The sequence below is a fragment of the Danio rerio genome, chromosome 7, assembly GCF_049306965.1.
Source record: "Danio rerio strain Tuebingen ecotype United States chromosome 7, GRCz12tu, whole genome shotgun sequence".
In the NCBI taxonomy this organism is placed as follows: domain Eukaryota; kingdom Metazoa; phylum Chordata; class Actinopteri; order Cypriniformes; family Danionidae; genus Danio; species Danio rerio.
The window spans coordinates 37045001-37071712 of record NC_133182.1 but is presented as its reverse complement, the minus strand read 5'-3'; the positions used below and the strand labels follow the sequence as shown (position 1 = coordinate 37071712).

The 26712-nt window shown below is 33.5% G+C and overlaps 2 protein-coding genes across 3 annotated transcripts in view; both read right to left on the bottom strand.

Annotated features, from left to right (window-relative positions):
- Positions 1-26712, bottom strand: part of tox3 (TOX high mobility group box family member 3) — a 292726-nt gene that overhangs the window by 96449 nt on the left and 169565 nt on the right. The window lies entirely within an intron of this gene.
- Positions 7235-13439, bottom strand: LOC141375404 (uncharacterized). 2 transcript variants are annotated; one of them, XM_073908781.1, is made up of 10 exons: positions 13284-13439; positions 12912-13018; positions 11597-11759; positions 11359-11440; positions 11008-11181; positions 10701-10829; positions 8666-10610; positions 8495-8557; positions 8247-8366; positions 7235-8068 (listed from the first exon to the last, which is right to left on the bottom strand). In XM_073908781.1, exons 6-10 carry the CDS (start codon positions 10815-10817, stop codon positions 7833-7835), a joined length of 2481 nt encoding a protein of 826 aa, XP_073764882.1. In that variant the 5' UTR covers positions 10818-10829; positions 11008-11181; positions 11359-11440; positions 11597-11759; positions 12912-13018; positions 13284-13439; the 3' UTR covers positions 7235-7832. The 2 variants fall into 2 exon arrangements, with proteins under 2 accessions (XP_073764882.1, XP_073764881.1); XM_073908780.1 differs by having other exon boundaries at positions 11071-11181.

Below are 26712 nucleotides of genomic sequence, written 5' to 3'. Positions count from 1 at the left end.
AAGTATTTTTACAGTGTATGTTTTAAGGCAATTGCTGTTTTTTAAATAATTATCAACACTGTTGTTTCAGAGATATTCAACAAGTGAAATATTAGTAAATATAAAGTCATCTGAACATGTGTTGCTCCATACTATCTAAGCTAGGCTGGTTAAGAACGATGTTTCATTTATTCGTCATTTCTCAACATCACAAACACAACATAAAGATTTTGAAGCTCAAAACTCAATATTTGTTTTACTGCTGAATACTGTTTTTTTTCAAGGGTTTCAAAGGTTTTGTTGTGAAGTGAGGAACTAAGGCCCCATTTACACTAGTGCGTTTTAGTTTTAAAACGGCGTTGTAGAATGAAAACGATCCGCGTCCACACTTGCGTTTTACCCAGCGTTTCTGAACAGCTCTCCGTCCACACCAAAACGCTGAAAACGCACATCACGTGACCACACACACACTCTCGGGCAAGCGCTCCAGCTTTTTAACCCAGATGAGAGCTCTGCTTGTCGGACTGCTCATCAAGCATCTCCCGCTGGATCTAATCTCACTATATTTGCTAAACGTGATATTTCATTCATGTTGTTGTCTTTATCTAACGACATAGGCCAATTCCCTGACGTTGGTCATTGGAATCTATTAAGTTACTTGTTCACGGGGAACATGTTTTGGTTAAGCGCAAAGATAAGTTAATGATTAATCCAGGTACATTGACTGATCGCTTGCCTTTATTTCCTACAATGTATAAACTTATTGTATGTTATACTTTTATAATTATCGATTATTAAAACTGATATTCAGCAGAAGAGAGGGTGTGTTTCGTATTTTCACTGAAATTGAAAGGAGGCAGTTGTAATCGGCTCCGTTTAGTTATAAATATCCACACAGTGAAGATTACGCTCATATATGCAGCACGACGCCTCAACATTTCTGCTGTCTGTTAAGTTGCTAATATTAAAAAGAAAATAGGCAGTTCCTTAAATCATGTTTACATTTTATTGTTGAGAAAGTGAAACAACGTAGCAAAGGTGATGTGAATGAAGTTATAAAGTACACTGTTCCCTTTGAAGATTTGCCCGTGTCCTCGGTATGTTTTCCATATCAAACTGAGAAGGGGGAGACTGCAGCCTTGATCAAAACTTGCGAAGTCTTAACTTACAAGAAGAGGATGCGAGACTGAACTGTGTGTGGGCTACTTAATATTCAGGAAAAGCCCCAATCAGAGAGGCGAACGTTTGCAGCCCCGCCTCCGTTTTCAGATGTCTCCGTCTTTCCCCATCCACACTGAGACGGAGCAGCAGCGTTTTAGAATGAAAACGGCCTCTCCAGCGTTTTCAAAAAGCTCCGTTTTCGGCGCTCGAGAACTCCGGCGTAGTGTGGACGGATGGCGTAACCGTAGCAAAACTTATGCGTTTTCAAACTAAAACGCACTAGTGTAAACGGGGCCTAAATTACCCAGTTGTGTGTAGTGTCAGAATAATTGCATTTTTTAACATTTATTCAAGGAATAGGAATGAAATCTGATTTATTTACAATTTATCCATCACTGTAAGGGCCTACTCACACTATGCCATCCGTACCGTGCCCAGGCCCGTTTCCCGGATCGTTTGAGAAGTGTGAGTGCGCTGAATCGCGCTCAAGCACCGTTCACTTAGCCGGCCCTGGCCCGGTTGGAAGAGGTGTGCCTGAGCGCGGTACACTTGGGTTTTGGCGCGGTACGCTTGTGTGTGAGTGCAAAACGCGCCAAAGCCCGAAACCGAAAGCGAGACGTGACTTTTAAGGGACTGTTTGATATGGATTTATTAATCATTCTTACTGTTCAGTGAACGCAACCTGCCGTAGTTAATTAAAGACGCAAACTCCATACAGCGTGACAGCTGCGCGCCTTCAGCAGACCTCCTCATTCCTGCAGCACGAGGGCTTTATGATTGTTTATGAACGCCAAAAGTGGCGGATCTGAAAAACTCGTCAAAAATCCAATTCAAGTTATCTACAACTGTAATTCGACTATTAGTACATTAATTAGAAATATATTCAAATATATTTGTAAATATCTCTAAATATGATGAATTAAAGATATCTCCAAATGTATTATGACTAGTAAAAACTCAGAGATATCTTGAATTGGATTTTTGACGAGTCAAAACTCAGTTAGAGATATCTGCAAATATTTTTCAATGGAAGTCAATGGAGGAATATGACTAGTCATAATATATTTGCAGATATCTCCAATCTGATTTCGTACTAGTACAATTGTAATTGCAGATATCTCTAATTGTTATTCTGACTAGTGGAATTATAATTATGAGTAGTCAAAATATAATTAGAGATATCTCTAAATATATTTATGGAGTCAGAACAAAGATTTAAATGCTAAAAAGGCTTGCCATAGAGAGCGCTTCTGAACAGCGCAGCAGCGATGACGTAAGCGTGCCGAGGCCCGATATGGTGTGAGCGCGGGCCGTCGGGGGAGACGGGAGGGGGAACAAGCGTGCTTTGGCCCGGTTCGAGGCAATTGTACCTAGTGTGAGTACGGCCTAAAATGCTGGGTTCCACACAATAGAGTTGTGTTGGGAAAACATGAAGGAATTAAGTCAACTTATTAGTCCCCCCCCCCTGTTTATTTGTAGCACGTCAGCTTGAAATAGCAATTTACATTTCCAAACATTATTTTTGTCATTAATTGTAATTATACAGTGAGATTACTGTCTGCACAAGCAGTCTGACAACAGCCAGTGCTCCACACAGAGATCTGATCTGATCATCATCCAGTCTGTCTGGAAATACATAAAGAAACAGAACAAACTGACACAAGCTCAATCAGAAGAACTTTGGCCACATCTCTAGGATGTTTCAAAACACCTAAATATATACACTGCCCAATTTAAATGAGCACACACACATTTGATCTATTTCTCAGTGAATGTTACTGCATTTTTACTAAAACACACACCAAGTGGGGACCTGAAGCTGCTTTCATAATAAAGCTGCCAATGAACATCAGCAAAAACATCTGCTTTAGATTAATGTCAGTTTGGTCATCATCCAGTCTGCAGCTGGCTCACATTACTTATATGACCTAAGGATGTTCAATTTTATGTTGTTTTATTTCCCTGATTGACAACTTACACTTGTTAACCAGTCCTTACCTGTTAGTGACATGTACCTTTGGAATTAAATCTAACCAATATAATGCACAATATTGACATCATGGGTCAATGATTCATTCAGTCATGACCACTAGTAGCATTTAACTTCATATTAATTTAATATAATATAATAAATACAATTAAATGAAGTACAACAATGAAACATGTTACCTACACTGAGATGTGATATGTTTTTTAGGTTTAGGTCCACAGTTTGTGCACAATGCTCTTATGTTGTAAAATCAAAGCCACATATTGCAACAGCAACAAAACACTGTGGAACGTCTGATCAACACTAGAAAAATCTCTTGAAATCAGTACTGACCCTGATAAAGCAGACATATTCACTCACAGATTCACTTTTCCACTAACAGCCACAGTTCAGCTTCTGGAATTGGTTCGCATGAACATTTTTAAACCATCAAAGTGGATTTTTAATATAATTATCTTTTTAGTATCATCTGTGTTGTCTTGTATGTCAAATATTGAAAGGTTAGCAGTGTCTTCATGAGTGTGAAATTTGGTTTATGATATTGTGACTTTGCTGAGGTATGTGTGTGTTACTGACGCGTCTGAGAGTGTGTCTTCTCTGTATAGAGATGTAAATGAGCAGCGGGGGTCAAGACAGTGGAGGAGGGGGTCAGCAGCAACACAACCTCTGCTAGCCTCTCTTCACTTTAATCTGCTATAAATCTCTTGAATTTAACCGTCTTTGTTGAACAAAATGGCAGTGATGCTCAAAAAATTACAGCATTAATCAAAAGCTGATGAAGATATATAATAAACTATTTTCTTTTGGTTTCTTTATTTTCATGTTCTCTGTTCTATAGTTGATGATAATCTGAGCTGCGAGCAGATGGAAATTGAAAAAATGTTCATGCCTGAACATTTTTAAACCATCAAAGTGGATTTTTTTATACAATTACCTTTTTAGTTTTATCTGTGTTGTCTTTTATATCAAATATTTAAACGTTACTTTAAATAATCAGATCACTATTAATTACTACCACTGACAAAGTCTTTCTGTACTTTTTGCATATGGAACTGTTCTCTGTAGTGTGTGTTGTATACTGAAGCGTCTGAGAGTGTGTCTGCTCTGTATAGAGATGTAGATGAGCAGTGGGGGTTACAGTGGTGTGGTCAGCAGCAACACAAACCTCTAACTCTGTCTCTAACCTCCAACTGTCTGTGTTTCTCAAAATGACAATCATGACAATTCAAAAATAGGAAACAAAAACACTTTTTAACATTTAAAGAAAAAAGTGATGAAGATATATCATAAACACTTTTATTTTTGTTTCTTTGATTGTATGTGCTCTGTTCTATAGTTCAGGATATCTCAAGCCCTGTCTACACAGCAACGATTGTTATATTTATTTTTTGATTTTTTGCAGATTTATAAAGTTTTGCATTCATACTAGTATTATTTCAAGAAATGGGAGAACGAGTTAAAATGGTGTAATACCTATAAAGGTGTATACCACACCTATATGCTGGATACAGTAAACTCACAGAAGAGTCATTAACATGCAGAGTACAGGCAGAAACAGAAGATGATAGCAAAGACACAACCAAGCACAGAGTTAACACCGGTTTACCATGTTGTTATAGTAGTGTAAATAAACTTAGCAGTGCCTGCAGCACAAACACAGCTCTGTAATCTGTCAATGAGTTTGTTTACATAGACATCAGTAATCTAATTATGTTTCTTAATCAGAATAAGGCATTGATATGATTCAGGAGTTTACATGAGTTGATTTTTGAATGCTCCTTTCATGATCCCATTTGACATGTTATAGCACATTGCTGGATTATCATCATTACATCAGCATTAGATGCTAGTTTCCTCCTGCATTTTACACAACAACAAGTTAGTGTTCATCTTTGTACCATATGTTATTTTTGGTATTTTGTTAATAATTTTGCGACAAGTTCAACTGCAGTTAATTTCTTACACTATGAGTGCAAACAGCTGATGGCGGATACAAATTCTCCACCATCAGGCCACCTCTGCCATTTCAGTCACTAACTTTTCATTCATGGCCCATGACAAACTCACTTCAGTCAAGACACTTCATAAAGTCCATTTCTTCCAGAGTTACAGGTTTTTACTCTGTAAGCCATTGTTCAAAAAGTTCATTTCAGGACAGCACCAGTGTTGTGTAAACCATAGCTCGAAATGACATTAATCCTTATTTATCCATTTTAAATAAGTTTAATTCCAAATGTACATTTCTAATCATGTCACTAACAGGTAAGGACTGGTTAACAAGTGTAAGTTTTCAATCAGGAAAATAAAACAAAATAAACATTATTATTTTATTTCTGTTTGTTAAGCAGTCTTTAGCTGAAAATGTAATTTGAATTCAATTAAATTAAAATGGATATGTGTCTGTGACTGGTTTTGCAGGGGTATAGTTGTAAATAAATGATAAACAGCAGCATAAAGAACATGAGGATTCACAGATCATCAAAAGTCACATGATAGTAAAATCGTCTGACTTTAGTAATCTTTGTTGCCATTTTTGTGCTGAAGCACAACTATTCTGTGATTTAGTGTATCTTGCTACTCTGTCTGCTTGTTTTACTCTATAAGGTGTAGCATACACATCACACCATTTTAACCAGTTTCCCCATTTCCATCTGCTCGCAACCCTTGAAACAATGCTTGTATGAATGCAAAAAACCCCAAAACAATTATTGCTGTGGACAGGGCCTGAGATCTCAGATTATCATCAACTATAGAACAGAGAACATGAAAATAAAGAAACCAAAAGAAAATAGTTTATTATATATCTTCATCAGCTTTTGATTAATGCTGTAATTTTTTGAGCATCACTGCCATTTTGTTCAACAAAGACGGTTAAATTCAAGAGATTTATAGCAGATTAAAGTGAAGAGAGGCTAGCAGAGGTTGTGTTGCTGCTGACCCCCTCCTCCACTGTCTTGACCCCCGCTGCTCATTTACATCTCTATACAGAGAAGACACACTCTCAGACGCGTCAGTAACACACACATACCTCAGCAAAGTCACAATATCATAAACCAAATTTCACACTCATGAAGACACTGCTAACCTTTCAATATTTGACATACAAGACAACACAGATGATACTAAAAAGATAATTATATTAAAAATCCACTTTGATGGTTTAAAAATGTTCATGCGAACCAATTCCAGAAGCTGAACTGTGGCTGTTAGTGGAAAAGTGAATCTGTGAGTGAATATGTCTGCTTTATCAGGGTCAGTACTGATTTCAAGAGATTTTTCTAGTGTTGATCAGACGTTCCACAGTGTTTTGTTGCTGTTGCAATATGTGGCTTTGATTTTACAACATAAGAGCATTGTGCACAAACTGTGGACCTAAACCTAAAAAACATATCACATCTCAGTGTAGGTAACATGTTTCATTGTTGTACTTCATTTAATTGTATTTATTATATTATATTTAATTAATATGAAGTTAAATGCTACTAGTGGTCATGACTGAATGAATCATTGACCCATGATGTCAATATTGTGCATTATATTGGTTAGATTTAATTCCAAAGGTACATGTCACTAACAGGTAAGGACTGGTTAACAAGTGTAAGTTGTCAATCAGGGAAATAAAACAACATAAAATTGAACATCCTTAGGTCATATAAGTAATGTGAGCCAGCTGCACATTTCCAAGTCAACAAATATCTGTGACATTATCGCGGTGTTTGCCAGGGTTCACTTTGGGTGCACGCGACATGCTTTCGGCTGGCAGAGCGCACAATTTTTTTCCAGACTCAAGCGAACAGTTTTTTACAGCATTTAATTAAATTTTTTTTTTAATTAATTTAATTTACTTTATTGCCAACACTGATGTTTAAGAGATCACTGCTACATGCACAGACCTGTTGCTGTTTATGACTTTCTGCTGTTTAAAACTTTCTTATTCATTTTATTTTAATATTATTTTGCATTATTATTTTAAAAATGTTTTATTTCATTATTAGTTACAGCTGCCTAAAAACGTTTAGTTGTTAAAAGCACTTATTGCACATTTTGACTTGTTGGATTGCAAGTTGCTCACACAGACACAGACACAAGAAACATAGCTACAAATTTTTGAATGAAATCAAGGAAAAGTTTATTTAAAATCCACACACAGTCTTGAACTGAGGGCATGTTATGTGCTTTCGCTGAACTCCTGACAATGGAAATGCTTTTCAAAGTGATAAACTGTCAAGCTGAGTTTACCTGCAAAATAGCATAAGCTCACTAATAGAGCACCCCAGACCAGCCCCCCAACCCCACCCATCCCCACCCCCCTTGCAGTAGTGCAATTCCACCCTCAGTGAAAAGTGGCTCCAGGCTACAGGTTGACAACAATAAAATCAATAACATTAAATAATACTTTTCAAATAAGTTGCTTTCACTTTCTGTAAATTTAAAATCACAATAAACATATATAGTTTGGTGAAGGAAAAAAGGTGGTATTAAAGGTAAAATTAAGAAATTTGTAAAATTTTAAAGTGGCTAAAACCAAAGTCATAACAAGGCATTCAATAACTGAGAGGCCCAAGCAGAATAGACTTTGTTGCTTGAAAAGTTTAGACATGCATCTAAAATAAGCTAATATCAATTATTTGACACACTGATGCTCCATTTACATAGACTATTACAGTTATGACTCAACACTGATAGTCCACATCACAAGCTCTCAGGGATATAGAGCATGATACCCTTGAGTCAAATTCCTCTTAATCGAAATTATTCTGTTGTGCACAAAGTATTTAACTGCTTTCCAATCTCTTCCATTATCCTTTAAAATTGTATTTTTGTTTAAGCATTTTTCACAGTCCACTTTTCCAGGAGTCTTCATTTCTTTAAAGTTGCTCTTGAAATAGTGTTCTATGACTTTCCTCTCTGTTTCTGACCAGGGCTTTTTGGGGTTTCCTAATAAAGAAGGAGAGGAGAAAGAAATTTAGTTGGTTATTAAATATACGAAGAAATGAATATGTAAAATGCAATGTCAGTATTACAGAGTTATACAAGTTGAAAACACAAAAGACAGTGTTCAATTGTAAAAAGAAATGCTTAGAACTTCTGTATTTTAGTGTACAGAATCACATACGTTTTTGACTGAAGGACAATAGTGGATTACTCATTTGTCCAATCACCTCACGAGAGTCTGCAGCCTTTCCAGAGTCGAGATCCCTAATTTCAGAAAGATCTTTCTCTTTGTCAGCATTTTCTGAAACATGGAGAAGCAACCCTTACTTAAAATTGCACACTAAATTAAAGCCATATTGCATTTAAGTATATAATTCCTAACTCAATATTAGTAATTATTATATTAAAAAATGACAACTTAAAACTTACCGCCTCGGCTTGTCTGTTTTTTAGAATTACCATCCTCTGAGTCTGAGCTGGAGCCCTCTTCAGCTGAAATGATTAAATATTATTTATATTATGTTAAATTGACTAAGTTTTACCAAGTGTGAAGTATTTCCCTTGTTTATAAAGCACAATACACAGAAATCATTTACTTACAGTTTATGTTAGGTGTTATGTCCTCCAAAGATTGTCCTTTATATTTGCTTATTCCACTTTGCAAGGCAAAAAGAATTCTGCTGACTTTTGCCATTTGCAACGTTTCTTCAGGGAGTCTATAAAACTCCCTATGGACATCGATGTCATGTCCCATAAATGTGGCAAGCTGGTCAAGTTCATGTGTTTTTAAGTTGAGTAACTGAGAAACTGTAGCCACATGTTTTCTCAATTTAGTAGAAGTGATGTTCTCTGGATGTTTAGCCCCACAGCTTTTAGCATAACGCTTTAAGCTGTCACATCCACGCATGTTCTCTAGTGATCCATAATTGGGACGGGCAAATATGTAAGGGTTAGCTTGAGAAATCCCAGCATCTTCTCTTGTTTTGATTAGAAGTTCTACTGATTCCTTTACATTTGCTGGTAATAATATTGGAACTTTCCGACCCCTCTTTCCTCTTATTTCTATTCTGGTGAGATTCTCACATAATTTCTTTTCAAACGGTGATAGACTCTCCAAAATATCATCCTGTATGTTGAGGTCGTTTCTCTGCAGATAGGTTTTGACCTCCATTCTAGAAACTTCGCCTTCACGACGCCGATTAAACAAAATTAACTGTGAAAGAGTGACTTGGGAGAGATTACTCCATGAGCTTTTGGATGGATGGTCATTGAGTTCTTGTTTGTTGACCTCCTCAAGATACTTTAAATGCTTTTGAAGCTTCCTGATGTCTTCTGCTAGAGGTAGTATTTGTGCACTATTCCATTTTTTCTGGTATAGTGTTTTTAGTGCATTTGATGACACATGGATTGTCCATTCCAGTTCAATTAGCTTATTAAAGTGCTCTGCTCGTCCCTTTAAAGCTTCATCTTCGTGGCGTAAAGCCTCCCCTTGCAAAATTTGTGCCACTTTAATAAGAGAATGTCGTAGTTTAAGTGCTGTTGATGGAACTGAAAATCTATTTGTTGATCCGTCAAATCCGGTCATCTTTTTCACAGCTTCAAGTACTGTGTTAAACTTTGCTGGGTTGATCAAGTCCTTCAAAGTAACAATGTCCTTGTCAATGGATCTTGCCACAAGAAGTAGTCTGGCAAGTTCCCTCATCTTATTTCTGATGTCAGCGCGGTATCGTCCAACTTCACCATTCTTTAGGAACATTCTTTCACCTAATGACAAAATTAATGTGTCTGATTTTACCACCTGGGTTACAGCATCATATGTCATGTCTCCAATAATCTTTTGAAGTCCAGCTGAAATTGTTGAGTCCATGGGCAACAGCAGGGAACAGCTTGCCTGAACCTTCCGCCTCACCAGAATATTCTCTTTTTTTTGTAACTTGCAACGTTTATGATGCCTCCAGAGGTCAGTTTTGACATACATACCAAAGCAAAACTTGCAAGGCAGGTAGTCAGTTGCTACTGACACATTCAAAGCTTGCCTTTTTGGTATGATCTCCCCTTTTCCTGTGGATAGGACTGCACTATTATGGTGGAAATTTCCCAGGTTCCGTACTTTAGTTAATAAAAGATTTCGCATGCTTGAGCCTTGCTTATGTGACAATGCCTTTGCAACTTCAACTTCTCCATGATGTTTTTGTTTGAGATGTCTTGTTATTTTTGCATATGGCTTTTCACAGTAAAGGCAGACATTCTTTTTGTCGTAGATCCGTTGGCATGGTTTGTTTGAGGACGTTTTCACCTTAATCATATGTTGATTTTGACAATCATTAGCACTTTCATCCATTTCTGTCATTGTCTTCTTAAGTGGTTTACCACGGATGGCTTTTTGTGCTTCTATTTTCCCTTGTACTTCTTTTGTTTCGCTTACTTCTTCTTCATCATTATCCTCTTTTTCTTCCTCTTCTTCTTCTTCACCCTCCTCTTTTTCTCCCTCTTCTTCTTCTTCCGACATTTCCACGAAAAGGGAAAGCTGTTGATCCATGTTGTTCTGAAATTCATAAACATTTGCATGTAATTACTTTGCAACAGTCTCTGCGTTATTCCAAATCAATGGTTATGTAAATAAACACTTAATTACCATTTCACATTTAGAGCATTCTTCTTCATTGTTGGATAATGATGATTCCGTCACATCATCGCAAACATTCTCTGGGATGTCCATCTCATTGTGTTGTTGAGGCAAGGAATTATCCATATTGGCTATTTCCTGTAAAACAAGTGTAAGAAATACGTAACTCTTGATTTAGTCCTGCTGTCATGTTTTCACTTAGAAAGTCAAATAAAGAAACTAAATAAATTACATAGAAACTATAACTTAGAAACATAAAATAAATAGAAACTATATACATTTACCATGACCTCTGTGGATGAGGTCTTTATGAAACTTTATGAAATAAATAGCTTTATGAAATAAATTGCTCACATTATATAACTGCAAATTTACATACATGTCTCCATGGGCAGTCAGGATCTCCATAGTCAAAGACAATTTCTTCTCCTGCAGGGATTTTTGTAGTTGCAAACGCACATAAATGTGGTCTTTTCTCACCATCACATATCTGTTGTTCACAAACAAACAAACACACACACGCACAAATAATCATCATATAAGTAGTCATGTATTGTGTATGAATATATATATATATATATATAAAATACATTATAGCTGTTTGGCTTGATGATATGAAACTGTAGGTATAAATTAATACAAGTAAATAATACAAAGATGGACTTACTATTTTAATTTTGCTGTTCGGCTTAATGTGATCATCGTTAATGAATCGTCCAAGTCGTTCTGTGTCTTTACTGCCATCAACACTGTGTGAATATAATTTATGACAAAATGATTGTAAGTTTAAAGCAAACATACAAACTATATATATATATATATATATATATATATATATATATATATATATATATATATATATATATATATGAACAATTCATCTTATCATAGAACAATCATCTTACCAATATAAATGTCCCTGGTAGGAGTAGAAGTACAGAAACGCGGCATCTTCAGCTGAGTACTCTTTAAACAGAGCCTCTCCTTCAGATCCAGTTATGTGTCTTCCAGCATACTCAAGCAGGAATTCTCCTGGCTCAATGTCTTTGCAGGCAATTACTCCATAACCTAATAAATAGAGTATAAGTGATTATAACCCTGTGCGACACAAATATATATATATATATATATATATATATATATATATATATATATATATATATATATATATATATATATATATATATATATATATATATATATATATATATATATAAACAGCAAACAAAATGTGTTCACCTTTTAGATGTTGTTATTAGAGTCCTCCAATTCACAAATAAATGTGTTTTTGCATTTGCAACATTTTAGGAAGTTTTTAGGGAAATGTTTTTTTGTCTGAACAAATGCAAACAACATCCTTACAGGTGGTACTGCTTATGAAGCCCATAACTGTATAGCTTATATGTGACCCTGGACCACAAACCAACCTTATGTTGCATGGGTATATTTTTGGCAAAAACCAAAATTGCATCGCATGAGTTAAAATAATAGATTTGACTTTATTCCCAAAAATCAATAAAACATTAAGTTATTTTCCATTGACAATTTCTTACCATAAATACATCAAAACTGAATTCATGACTAGTAATATGCATTGCTAAGAGGTAAACCAAGTTTTAGAGCTAAGTTTTAAACCACTTTTAAAATAGAGTAAACTTTTTCTCAATATTTAGATTTTTTGCTCCCTCAGATTTCTGAAGTAATTGTTTTTCTGACAAATAATGTCCTGTTTCAACAAACCATAAATCAATGCAAAGCTAATTTATTCTTATTTTTCAGAAAAATGTATACAATTGACACTTATGACTGGTTTTCTGTAAGGTCGCAATGATATGGTTTTGTGTAAGTCATATTGTTGTGAAAAAGTAAAATAGTTTATATAAAAGGTTCATACTGTATTTACAAGTGTGATTAAGTAAATGCTTATCTGTGTAGCCATATTCAGTAAAAATAGTCTACATTGTGTATGTCTAGATTTACAATGTATGTGACATCATAATACAGGAGCATTCTGGCTGGTGCAGTCTAAACAGGAAAAACACTAATTGTATAGAAATAATTTGAAAGAAAATCAATCCCAATCATACTTTAATGTTTTAAAGATTTCACACATTCCACATCCACACACTAATGTCTTTTTATATATGTTAATCAAATTCGTTGTTAGATGGGATTTACAGTCTTACAGTGCTGGAGGCAGAATCTTGAATGATAACTTACCTTTCTCTTGACTTATAACTTTTTTCTGAAAGATGTCTTTATCTGTTCCAGAAGCAATAAATTCCAAAGCTTCCTTTTCCGCACAGACTCTTCTAGGTCTCATATTCCTATGAAATATGTTAAAACATATTTAGGGTACAGTGCATTTGACCATATTGATATATTTTCTTTTACCTGTTTTCCGATTTACTTTTATTAAAAGGTGCTATATAAATAAAGCTTTACTTACATTACTGACTTACAAAAAAAATTATAATAAAAATTAGTATATAGTAAAAATTCACCAAAGCACTACATTGCATTTTTAACAAACATTTTATCATGTTAGCATTTAGATATTATTATAATATAAATTGAGAATGTGCAACTTACCTTTTCTGTCTTAAATGACAAAGTTGGATGAAATATGGCCTCAGTAGACTTTTCTTTGTATGGTCTATTTAGTAGGTTGAAAAATCTCCAATGTAGTAATCTACAAGCAGTTTTGTCCTCCAAAGTTGTTATTTGTTACTTAGCAAAAAAGTTAATGGAGGTTCTGTTAAGTACCCAGAATATATATTCACACAAACCGACCCAGCTACTGTATCTGGATCATGATTGGATAAGACTCAAATAGCCCCATTAATGTTGGTATAGTCATGCAAATTTCAGTAGGAACGAATGGGGGTTCAAAACATTGGTAACTGGTTAGTTTTAATTTGACTAATCTTATAAAATGTTAAACTGGCAGTAAATAATTAAAAAAAATGCATTTGTCATATTTTTCATAAATAAATGATAAATATCCATTTTTCATTTCCTAAAAATGCCATCTCAGTGTGGAAAGAAGGCCAAAACAAATATGTGTTTTAAACAAAAAATATATTAGTGTGGCCAAAGTTTGTCCTAAAGTTTAACATTAAATAAAGTTAGATTATGATTAAAAATTCAGTGTTCCAGCTAAGGTCCCCTGTTGGATAGGTAAACGCCGCTCAGAGCTTTAGGTCCCCACTTGGTGTGTGTTTTAGTAAAAATGCAGTAACATTCACTGAGAAATAGATCAAATGTGTGTGTGCTCATTTAAATTGGGCAGTGTATATATTTAGGTGTTTTGAAACATCCTAGAGATGTGGACTAATAAGTTGACTTAATTCCTTCATGTTTTCCCAACACAACTCTGTTGTGTGGAACCCAGCATTTTACAGTGATGGATAAATTGTAAATAAATCAGATTTCATTCCTATTCTTTGAATAAATGTTAAAAAATGCAAATATTCTGACACTACACACAACTGGGTAATTTAGTTCCTCACTTCACAACAAAACCTTTGAAACCCTTGAAAAAAAACAGTATTCAGCAGTAAAACAAATATTGAGTTTTGAGCTCCAAAATCTTTATGTTGTGTTTGTGATGCTGAGAAATGACGAATAAATGAAACATCGTTCTTAACCAGCCTAGCTTAGATAGTATGGAGCAACACATGTTCAGATGACTTTATATTTACTAATATTTCACTTGTTGAATATCTCTGAAACAACAGTGTTGATAATTATTTAAAAAACAGCAATTGCCTTAAAACATACACTGTAAAAATACTTAAAAGAATAAAAAACATACCAGCTTACCAGTAATTAGAAACAAAATCATGTATTTTTCTTTAAATAAAATACTACATACAGTCAATCGTGATAAATTGTAAATAACTCCTTCAAATAAATGCAAAGAAATATTAAACACTAAAATGACACTAAACTAAATTATTCTTTTGACTAGAAAGAAAAATTTTAACCAATCAGTTTACAGTGTACTAATGGCCTGTTTATCTGGGCTTTACTGGCGATAATGGTCAGAAATGTTGGACCATTATTGCCTTTTTAGCATATCAGTAGAGGACACAAACCAGCCAGACAGTAATGTGTGTATTGTGAAATGGGCTAAATCTAAAAAATAGAGTCAGCATGCTTGTGTTTGCTTTATAATTTAGCAAGGTAAAAAAAAGCTTTGACTCCTATTTTGAATCATCAGGCAGAAATGTTTGTAAAATAGTATGTATTATGTAACACTCTTAGTAAATATAACACACATACACACACAAACACTGCAGAGTACTATATACTTTGTCAAATAAAATACAAACCTTTAAATATATATTTGCTTATTTAATTGAAGTATGACTTGAACGGTTTTTATTTTTGTGCAATGATTCGTATGTAGATATATTTGACAGCTACTGTTATTGGCCACGTGAAAAACCTTCAGATGTAATTTACTTTTGTTTAGACGCTGACTAAAAACAAGTTTTGAAGTGTTTTGATGTTTATGTGTTATCTACATTTTCAGGGTTAAACTACATATTTGTACGATGAGTTTGAGTCAATATTGTGAAAATTGCACATTTAACTTAAACAGTTAATTTACGAATTGTGAAAATGTTTATATTATACAGAGTAATGTGTTATGCATTTATGACCAAATAAATATAAACAGTTTAAATACAAGTAAAATAATAAGTAATAGCCCTAAGGTAACTTTTTGTTTGAATTTGTGTATTTTTCATATATTTTTTGCTTGTATTCTTGCCATGATAAACATATATGTTTATATAGCAACCCATGTTCTGTTGTCATTAATATGTTAATAAACTTTAGGTAGAACGGTCAGAGATATAAACACAAAAGCAAGTGATGCAACAAAGTTTGAAAATAAAAAAATCTTAAATGATTATAAAAATTGTTTAAAATAACAATAATTAAAAAAAAATCTTGAACGACATTTATGATAAATATATATGATTATTAATGACTTCTCTATTTATCTGTCTGATTTTCCAGGGGTTTTCTTTTGACAACCACCTGACATTGTAAAGAATATGTCAACAGCGGACGCGTCATAAAAGGCTCGACTGTATGTTGCGCACGCTGTCAGCAGAGGTTCACGATGCTGCGCCAGGAGAAAGTATAAATCAGCCTTTAGTATTGAGCGGCACATGTTTGGATGACTTTATATTTACTAATAGTTCCCTTTTTCAATATCTCTGTAAGAACAGTGTTGATAATTATTGAAAAAGAAAACAGTTATTGCCTTAAAACATAAAAAGTAACTGTAAAAACTGTAAAAAGACTGAATATATATTAATTATAAAAATAAAAAAAACACAGTAATTGCCTTAAAACGTACACTGTAAAAATACTTGAGAGATTTTTTTATAAACATTCCGAAATTGGGCAAATTATAAAAAATATATTTTTTGTATGTTTTATTTGTATGCTTTATATCTATTACATGTATTACTTTCAATGTCAAGCCTAAAATATTTGCAGGTAGAACTTATTTAGCATTAAATGTTTCTATCAGAATATTTAATAATAAGTAAAGGTTTAAATCTTCATCTTTAAACAAAAAATATATTAGTGTGGCCAAAGTTTGTCCTAAAGTTTAACATTAAATAAAGTTAGATTATGATTAAAATTCAGTGTTCCAGCTAAGGTCCCCTGTTGGATAGGTAAACGCCGCTCAGAGCTTCAGGTCCCCACTTGGTGTGTGTTTTAGTAAAAATGCAGTAACATTCACTGAGAAATAGATCAAACGTGTGTGTGCTCATTTAAATTGGGCAGTGTATATATTTAGGTGTTCTGAAATATCTTAGAGAAAAAGTTTCAAAAAAGTTTCAAAAGGTCCCCTGTTGGATAGGTAAACGCCGCTCAGAGCTTCAGGTCCCCACTTGGTGTGTGTTTTAGTAAAAATACAGTAACATTCACTGAGAAATAGATCAAATGTGTGTGTGCTCATTTAAATTGGGCAGTGTATATATTTAGGTGTTCTGAAATATCTTAGAGATTTGGCCAAAGTTCTGGATTGAGTTTTTGTCAGTTTGTTCTGTTTCTTCATGTATTGCATGACCAAACTGACATTAATCTAAAGCAGATGTTTTTGATGATGTTCATTGGCAGCTTTATTATGAAAGCAGTTTCCACAGTCCACACTGCAACACGAAAATGCCGTTGTCATATTTTTCATAAATAAATGATAAATATCCATTTTTCATTTCCTAAAAATGCCATCTCAGTGTGGAAAGAAGGCCGAAACAAATATGTGTTTTAAACAAAAAATATATTAGTGTGGCCAAAGTTTGTCCTAAAGTTTAACATTAAATAAAGTTAGATTATGATTAAAAATTCAGTGTTCCAGCTAAGGTCCCCTGTTGGATAGGTAAACGCCGCTCAGAGCTTTAGGTCCCCACTTGGTGTGTGTTTTAGTAAAAATGCAGTAACATTCACTGAGAAATAGATCAAATGTGTGTGTGCTCATTTAAATTGGGCAGTGTATATATTTAGGTGTTTTGAAACATCCTAGAGATGTGGACTAATAAGTTGACTTAATTCCTTCATGTTTTCCCAACACAACTCTGTTGTGTGGAACCCAGCATTTTACAGTGATGGATAAATTGTAAATAAATCAGATTTCATTCCTATTCTTTGAATAAATGTTAAAAAATGCAAATATTCTGACACTACACACAACTGGGTAATTTAGTTCCTCACTTCACAACAAAACCTTTGAAACCCTTGAAAAAAAAACAGTATTCAGCAGTAAAACAAATATTGAGTTTTGAGCTCCAAAATCTTTATGTTGTGTTTGTGATGCTGAGAAATGACGAATAAATGAAACATCGTTCTTAACCAGCCTAGCTTAGATAGTATGGAGCAACACATGTTCAGATGACTTTATATTTACTAATATTTCACTTGTTGAATATCTCTGAAACAACAGTGTTGATAATTATTTAAAAAACAGCAATTGCCTTAAAACATACACTGTAAAAATACTTAAAAGAATAAAAAACATACCAGCTTACCAGTAATTAGAAACAAAATCATGTATTTTTCTTTAAATAAAATACTACATACAGTCAATCGTGATAAATTGTAAATAACTCCTTCAAATAAATGCAAAGAAATATTAAACACTAAAATGACACTAAACTAAATTATTCTTTTGACTAGAAAGAAAAATTTTAACCAATCAGTTTACAGTGTACTAATGGCCTGTTTATCTGGGCTTTACTGGCGATAATGGTCAGAAATGTTGGACCATTATTGCCTTTTTAGCATATCAGTAGAGGACACAAACCAGCCAGACAGTAATGTGTGTATTGTGAAATGGGCTAAATCTAAAAAATAGAGTCAGCATGCTTGTGTTTGCTTTATAATTTAGCAAGGTAAAAAAAAGCTTTGACTCCTATTTTGAATCATCAGGCAGAAATGTTTGTAAAATAGTATGTATTATGTAACACTCTTAGTAAATATAACACACATACACACACAAACACTGCAGAGTACTATATACTTTGTCAAATAAAATACAAACCTTTAAATATATATTTGCTTATTTAATTGAAGTATGACTTGAACGGTTTTTATTTTTGTGCAATGATTCGTATGTAGATATATTTGACAGCTACTGTTATTGGCCACGTGAAAAACCTTCAGATGTAATTTACTTTTGTTTAGACGCTGACTAAAAACAAGTTTTGAAGTGTTTTGATGTTTATGTGTTATCTACATTTTCAGGGTTAAACTACATATTTGTACGATGAGTTTGAGTCAATATTGTGAAAATTGCACATTTAACTTAAACAGTTAATTTACGAATTGTGAAAATGTTTATATTATACAGAGTAATGTGTTATGCATTTATGACCAAATAAATATAAACAGTTTAAATACAAGTAAAATAATAAGTAATAGCCCTAAGGTAACTTTTTGTTTGAATTTGTGTATTTTTCATATATTTTTTGCTTGTATTCTTGCCATGATAAACATATATGTTTATATAGCAACCCATGTTCTGTTGTCATTAATATGTTAATAAACTTTAGGTAGAACTGTCAGAGATATAAACACAAAAGCAAGTGATGCAACAAAGTTTGAAAATAAAAAAATCTTAAATGATTATAAAAATTGTTTAAAATAACAATAATTAAAAAAAAATCTTGAACGACATTTATGATAAATATATATGATTATTAATGACTTCTCTATTTATCTGTCTGATTTTCCAGGGGTTTTCTTTTGACAACCACCTGACATTGTAAAGAATATGTCAACAGCGGACGCGTCATAAAAGGCTCGACTGTATGTTGCGCACGCTGTCAGCAGAGGTTCACGATGCTGCGCCAGGAGAAAGTATAAATCAGCCTTTAGTATTGAGCGGCACATGTTTGGATGACTTTATATTTACTAATAGTTCCCTTTTTCAATATCTCTGTAAGAACAGTGTTGATAATTATTGAAAAAGAAAACAGTTATTGCCTTAAAACATAAAAAGTAACTGTAAAAACTGTAAAAAGACTGAATATATATTAATTATAAAAATAAAAAAAACACAGTAATTGCCTTAAAACGTACACTGTAAAAATACTTGAGAGATTTTTTTATAAACATTCCGAAATTGGGCAAATTATAAAAAATATATTTTTTGTATGTTTTATTTGTATGCTTTATATCTATTACATGTATTACTTTCAATGTCAAGCCTAAAATATTTGCAGGTAGAACTTATTTAGCATTAAATGTTTCTATCAGAATATTTAATAATAAGTAAAGGTTTAAATCTTCATCTTTAAACAAAAAATATATTAGTGTGGCCAAAGTTTGTCCTAAAGTTTAACATTAAATAAAGTTAGATTATGATTAAAATTCAGTGTTCCAGCTAAGGTCCCCTGTTGGATAGGTAAACGCCGCTCAGAGCTTCAGGTCCCCACTTGGTGTGTGTTTTAGTAAAAATGCAGTAACATTCACTGAGAAATAGATCAAACGTGTGTGTGCTCATTTAAATTGGGCAGTGTATATATTTAGGTGTTCTGAAATATCTTAGAGAAAAAGTTTCAAAAAAGTTTCAAAAGGTCCCCTGTTGGATAGGTAAACGCCGCTCAGAGCTTCAGGTCCCCACTTGGTGTGTGTTTTAGTAAAAATACAGTAACATTCACTGAGAAATAGATCAAATGTGTGTGTGCTCATTTAAATTGGGCAGTGTATATATTTAGGTGTTCTGAAATATCTTAGAGATTTGGCCAAAGTTCTGGATTGAGTTTTTGTCAGTTTGTTCTGTTTCTTCATGTATTGCATGACCAAACTGACATTAATCTAAAGCAGATGTTTTTGATGATGTTCATTGGCAGCTTTATTATGAAAGCAGTTTCCACAGTCCACACTGCAACACGAAAATGCCGTTGTCATATTTTTCATAAATAAATGATAAATATCCATTTTTCATTTCCTAAAAATGCCATCTCAGTGTGGAAAGAAGGCCGAAACAAATATGTGTTTTAAACAAAAAATATATTAGTGTGGCCAAAGTTTGTCCTAAAGTTTAACATTAAATAAAGTTAGATTATGATTAAAAATTCAGTGTTCCAGCTAAGGTCCCCTGTTGGATAGGTAAACGCCGCTCAGAGCTTTAGGTCCCCACTTGGTGTGTGTTTTAGTAAAAATGCAGTAACATTCACTGAGAAATAGATCAAATGTGTGTGTGCTCATTTAAATTGGGCAGTGTATATATTTAGGTGTTTTGAAACATCCTAGAGATGTGGACTAATAAGTTGACTTAATTCCTTCATGTTTTCCCAACACAACTCTGTTGTGTGGAACCCAGCATTTTACAGTGATGGATAAATTGTAAATAAATCAGATTTCATTCCTATTCTTTGAATAAATGTTAAAAAATGCAAATATTCTGACACTACACACAACTGGGTAATTTAGTTCCTCACTTCACAACAAAACCTTTGAAACCCTTGAAAAAAAAACAGTATTCAGCAGTAAAACAAATATTGAGTTTTGAGCTCCAAAATCTTTATGTTGTGTTTGTGATGCTGAGAAATGACGAATAAATGAAACATCGTTCTTAACCAGCCTAGCTTAGATAGTATGGAGCAACACATGTTCAGATGACTTTATATTTACTAATATTTCACTTGTTGAATATCTCTGAAACAACAGTGTTGATAATTATTTAAAAAACAGCAATTGCCTTAAAACATACACTGTAAAAATACTTAAAAGAATAAAAAACATACCAGCTTACCAGTAATTAGAAACAAAATCATGTATTTTTCTTTAAAAAAAGAAAAGAAAAAGAAAATACTACATACATCAGTCAATCGTGATAAATTGTAAATAACTCAGACTTTATTCTTATACTTCAAATAAATATAAAAAATTTAATTATTTTGACATTAACCACTAAAATGAAACTGAACACAGTTGGGTAATTTAGTTTCTCACTTCACAACAAAACCTCTGAAACCTGATCAAAAAAAAAACTATTATTTATTTAGCATTTAATGTTTCTTTCAGAATATTTAATAATAAGTAAAGGTTTAATTCTTCAAAAGTTATCATTTAAATAAAGTTAATTAAAGTTAAAAGTTTCAAAAGGTCCCCTGTTGGATAGGTAAACGCCGCTCAGTGCTTCAGGTCCCCACTTGGTGTGTGTTTTAGTAAAAATGCAGTAACATTCACTGAGAAATAGATCAAATGTGTGTGTGCTCATTTAAATTGGGCAGTGTATATATTTAGGTGTTCTGAAATATCTTAGAGAAAAAGTTTCAAAAAAGTTTCAAAAGGTCCCCTGTTGGATAGGTAAACGCCGCTCAGAGCTTCAGGTCCCCACTTGGTGTGTGTTTTAGTAAAAATGCAGTAACATTCACTGAGAAATAGATCAAATGTGTGTGTGCTCATTTAAATTGGGCAGTGTATATATTTAGGTGTTCTGAAATATCTTAGAGATTTGGCCAAAGTTCTGGATTGAGTTTTTGTCAGTTTGTTCTGTTTCTTCATGTATTTCCAGACAGACTGGAGCATGACCAAACTGACATTAATCTAAAGCAGATGTTTTTGATGATGTTCATTGGCAGCTTTATTATGAAAGCAGTTTCCACAGTCCACACTGCAACACGAAAATGCTGTTGTCATATTTTTTATAAATAAATGATAAATATCCATTTTTCATTTCCTAAAAATGCCATCTCAGTGTGGAAAGAAGGCCGAAACAAATATGTGTTTTAAACAAAAAATATATTAGTGTGGCCAAAGTTTGTCCTTAAGTTTAACATTAAATAAAGTTAGATTATGATTAAAAATTCAGTGTTCCAGCTAAGGTCCCCTGTTGGATAGGTAAACGCCGCTCAGAGCTTCAGGTCCCCACTTGGCATGAGTTTTTATAAAATTTGCATATTGTGAATTTAAAGAACAAACCACTGTAATACAATGACTTGCCTAATTAACCTAATTACCCTAGTTAAGCCTTTAAAAGTCACTTTAAGCTGAATACTAGTGTCTTGAAAAATATCTAGTCAAATATTATGTGCTGTCATCATGGCAAAGATAAAAGAAATCAGTTATTAGAAATTAGTTACTAAAATATTATGTTTAGAAATGTGGTGAAAACAATATACAGGGTGGCTAAAAATTCTGACTACAACTGTATATACATATATAATTATTTTAATTTCAAGTCTAAAATACAGTCAACATCTGGTTGATCAACCAACAAGTGGATCAAAACTTTTCTTCAAAGTTGTCCTAAAGCTATTGAATAAATATACTTTTATGATCCACTTCAAATGTTGACTTCTGTATTTGCAGGTAAAACTAAATTATTTAACATATAAAGTTACTATTAGAATATTTAATAATATATAAATGTTAAAAGTTTTAAAAAGGTTTTAGAGTTTAGCATTAAATAATGTCAGATTGTGAGTTAATGTCTGTGTTCCAGCAGTCTCTAAAGGATAGGTAGACACACTCAGAGCTTCAGGTCCCCACTTGGTGTGTGTTTTAGTAAAAATACAGGAGTGCATATTGTCAATATTCACTAAGATGTTGATTAAATGTGTGTACTCATTTAAATTGAGCAGTATATATATATATATATATATATATATATATATATATATATATATATATATATATATATATATATATATATATATATATATATATATATATATATACTGATATATATGCACATATATAACAAACAATTTATGCAGATTAAACTCAATTATTTAGGTTTTAATGTCACTATTACAATATGTAATAATATATAAATGTTTAAAATGTTAGAGTTAAGCATGTAAATAAAGTCAGATTGTGAGTTTAGAGTCTGTGTTCCAGCAGTCTGTGTGTTTCACACTCAGTGTCTCTGCAGTCTATGAAGGTCCCCTGCTGGATAGGTAGATGTCGCCCAGAGCTTCAGGTCCCCACTTGGCATGTGTTTTAAAAAAAAATTAAAATACTTATTTTCAGTTATATTATGAAAAAAGACCTTAAAAGAAAATTTTGTATGTGATTTTTATTTTATTAAAATGAGCAGAAACCCTGGTCCCCTCTTGGCCTGTATAGAGCGACGGTCCCCTCTTGGTAGCATAGACGTGTATGTGTGTGTGTGTGTGTGTGTGTGTGTGTGTGTGTGTGTGTGCGTGTTTCTTTACCAGATTCAACTTGTTAGGCCCTTTCAGGTCCAGTATTGACGCCACCTTTCCTGGGGTCTAGCAGATGTTTCAGGTCCAAATATAATCTAAAATATTAGGATAAGCAGAAGAGAAAAAGTGCAAAGCAAAGAGCAAAACATTATTTAAGTAACAGTTCACCCACAATACAAAACTTATCACCTTCATGTCATTTGTTTTTCTCTAATGCTCTAATACCCTCTCAGCTTATTGTTAAACAAATACAGAACTTTATCAAACATACCTTCATTATTATCACCACATATGACCAAGAAGGTGTGCTTGGTCATTTCACCAACTCTGGAAATACACCATCCGTCTCTAATCAGCCACCATCACAGGGTCTTGTGTTATTGTACAGAGAACTGTGGCTGTTAAAAAACAACAACACATTAGTATCTAACACATATGCATAACCTTCAGATAAAAAAAAGAGAGATGAACATCACAAAGTATGCCTCACACTTTTTCAGATATCTTTTGATTCAGATGTTGATTATTGATAATAAATCTACAAATCAAACCTGTATCATCATTAGGCTGCTCAAATATGAATCAGTTGATTAATTTTACAGACAGGTGGCTTTTTACAACGCACTAATAAAACGGTAATATTGTGTACAGTACATGCTAAGTTTAGCCTATAGTTTTAAGCACAATATCATGCTGGAGAAAAAGCTTGACTAAGATGTTCCTGACAACAGAAATAGCCTAACTTACTAACGTCAGACATCCCGAGTTGGGAAAAGTCATTTTCGGGGGATACAGAGTTGATTTGCGGGAGGTAGCGGGAGAGATAAGTACCTGAAGAGCAATGGGATGAGTTGCGCGCGACGTACCTGAAGAGCGGTGGGGGTGACTTGCGCGCGACGTACCTGAAGAGCTGGGAGGGATGCGGTGGAGAGGGGTGTGCAAAGTGTTTAATGACCGGGCGGGAGACGCGCGATTTCCGGGAGATTATCATTCATTTGCGGGCATCTACTTGGGCATCTGGGAGTCTCTGTGCATTTGCGGGATAACGTTAACGTTAGTCCCGCAACTTCCGGGAGACTTCTGTAACTTTAAATGACTGAGAAAGTGCAAACGCGGTCATTTAAAGACATTAATGTTAACATTCCGACTTTAATGGTTGTCAACACTTAATATAATTCAAGCGTACGTTATCACACGAGTCTAAGTTATGGACTAACGGTATATGGACGGCCATGAATGAACCAGTTTAAAAGGGCCGCGGTGTTTAAAATAACCAAATTAAAGTACACGAATAACAAACAATCATTTGTTTCAGTCAGGAAGCCTTTTACAAGTAAGCATATGTTCATTTACTCACCAGATATGTTTTAGAAACTCTCCAGAGCTTATGGAAACCGTCCTGTGTTGCCGTTAGCATCCGGGCAGAGTAGGCTAACGTTAGGCGGCTCCAGGGATTCCCTCGCTAGTTTGCTTGGAATTAAAGGAGAAGTGTCGATTTTATTTTACAAATGGGTAACAACGCACAAAATGGCATTAAGCGTGACAGAAATGTGTTGAACATGTACATTTGATGTTTTTATGCACTATGTAACTTATGCGTGAGCATATATAAAAACATTCTTGAAAAGAAGTCAATAGTAATGCAGTTAAACTAGATACACAAACGACCATGAATGAACCGCAAGAAGTTTAAAATTGTCACTCCATTCTAAAGTTATTAACTTAACAACATGTTTACAACTGTATTTCCTTAAAGAAAGTCAGTAAAATACCAACATTTAGGTAGTTTGACTCACCAGTTGCTGTTCTAAACCTCAGATGGAAAATGGCGTCTGGAAAATTCTTCAGTGACGGGGGCTGCATGAATTCCCGGATGTTGGAAATAACACCACCAAGTGTAGAAAAGATAACTCCTTGATTTCGCACTGAATAAAATCAATTCTAACTCTTATTATATTCATTTATCAAAATCTAACTCTTTAACGTCAACACTTTACTCTCAAATGCTTCAACACCGAGAATTTAACTCTGATGAATTTGCTGTGTATTAGTGTCTTTGCATTGACTTAACATGTAAATCACCTGAGCTTGACGCTTCACTTGCATCTGGTGTGAATGCAGCATAACAGTAAAACTACAATATAGTACAATAATAAACATTTATACAAAAACATGGTTAACTTTTACATAACATATTTTTTTGTGTGTGTGAATCTAGAATAAAACTTGTACAGAATACATATTAGAGTTAACAAATTTATTTTCATAATTGTTTTAGGAGTGGTTAAATTGCTAAATATTTACAATCATAACCTTACATTTTTTAGAGGGATCGTTCACCCCAAACATGGAATTTGTGTCATAATTTACCCTTACTCCACTTGTGCTAAACCTATTTAAGGTCTTTCTTCTGTTAAACACAAAAGGAAGATTTCAGAAGAATGTTGCCTAACCCTAACCATAAGCCTAAAGGAATAGGATTTAAGCCAATAAAGAAAAAGCTGTGTGCAGAATGCAAGGTTTCATACAATCCCTTCATTAAGTTAACCCAATTGTTTGTACACATTGAAGTGGATTGAACATATAATAACTACCCCTTATACTGTTGGGGATGTTTTCATCCACTCTGGGGTGATTTTGAGTCTTAATTTATCCATACATATTTCTGTGTTTCAGCTAGGAGAATGATTTTTGCACATATTTTGAGAAAGTGGTTTGAATTTTTTTAAAAACTCAACAGTACACTCTAGGCAAATTCATTATCCTTTTGTTATGTTAGGGATGAAAACATTTACTAAATTAAACTGCTGTAAAAATGCATCAGATAATTTTTTTTCAGTCCTGATCAAAACTACTAAATTGCTTAAAGAATTACAGTATTTTAACTCTTCAATGGTCAAATGCATAAATGATGTCACTGATTTGATAAAAAAACACACGTAGAATGATGTATTTTTAATATAAAAAGTAATTGTGGACTGGATTTTCTTTTTTACCTTTTATTAAAGTCATAGACATGTGTAACAACATTGTCTTTGATGGGTGGTTTTTGATTCATTTTAATTACTTTAAAAACTTTTTATCCTAACTTTTACCTCTACTGTTGGTGGCCTTTTTTGCCACATTAACTTCAATTAACCACATTTTTTTTATTACAAAACACCATGTAATAATGGATTTTCAAATGTTGTTGGTTTTCCCTGTTGTAAAGAGGCAAAAAGAGTAATTTTTATTGTTGATCATCAGTTGGCAGCATTAAAATGTCAATTGAACTAAAACAGCCACCGTCAATAAATTAGAGAGAACAAAATGAAAATCTAACACTGCATCAAAGC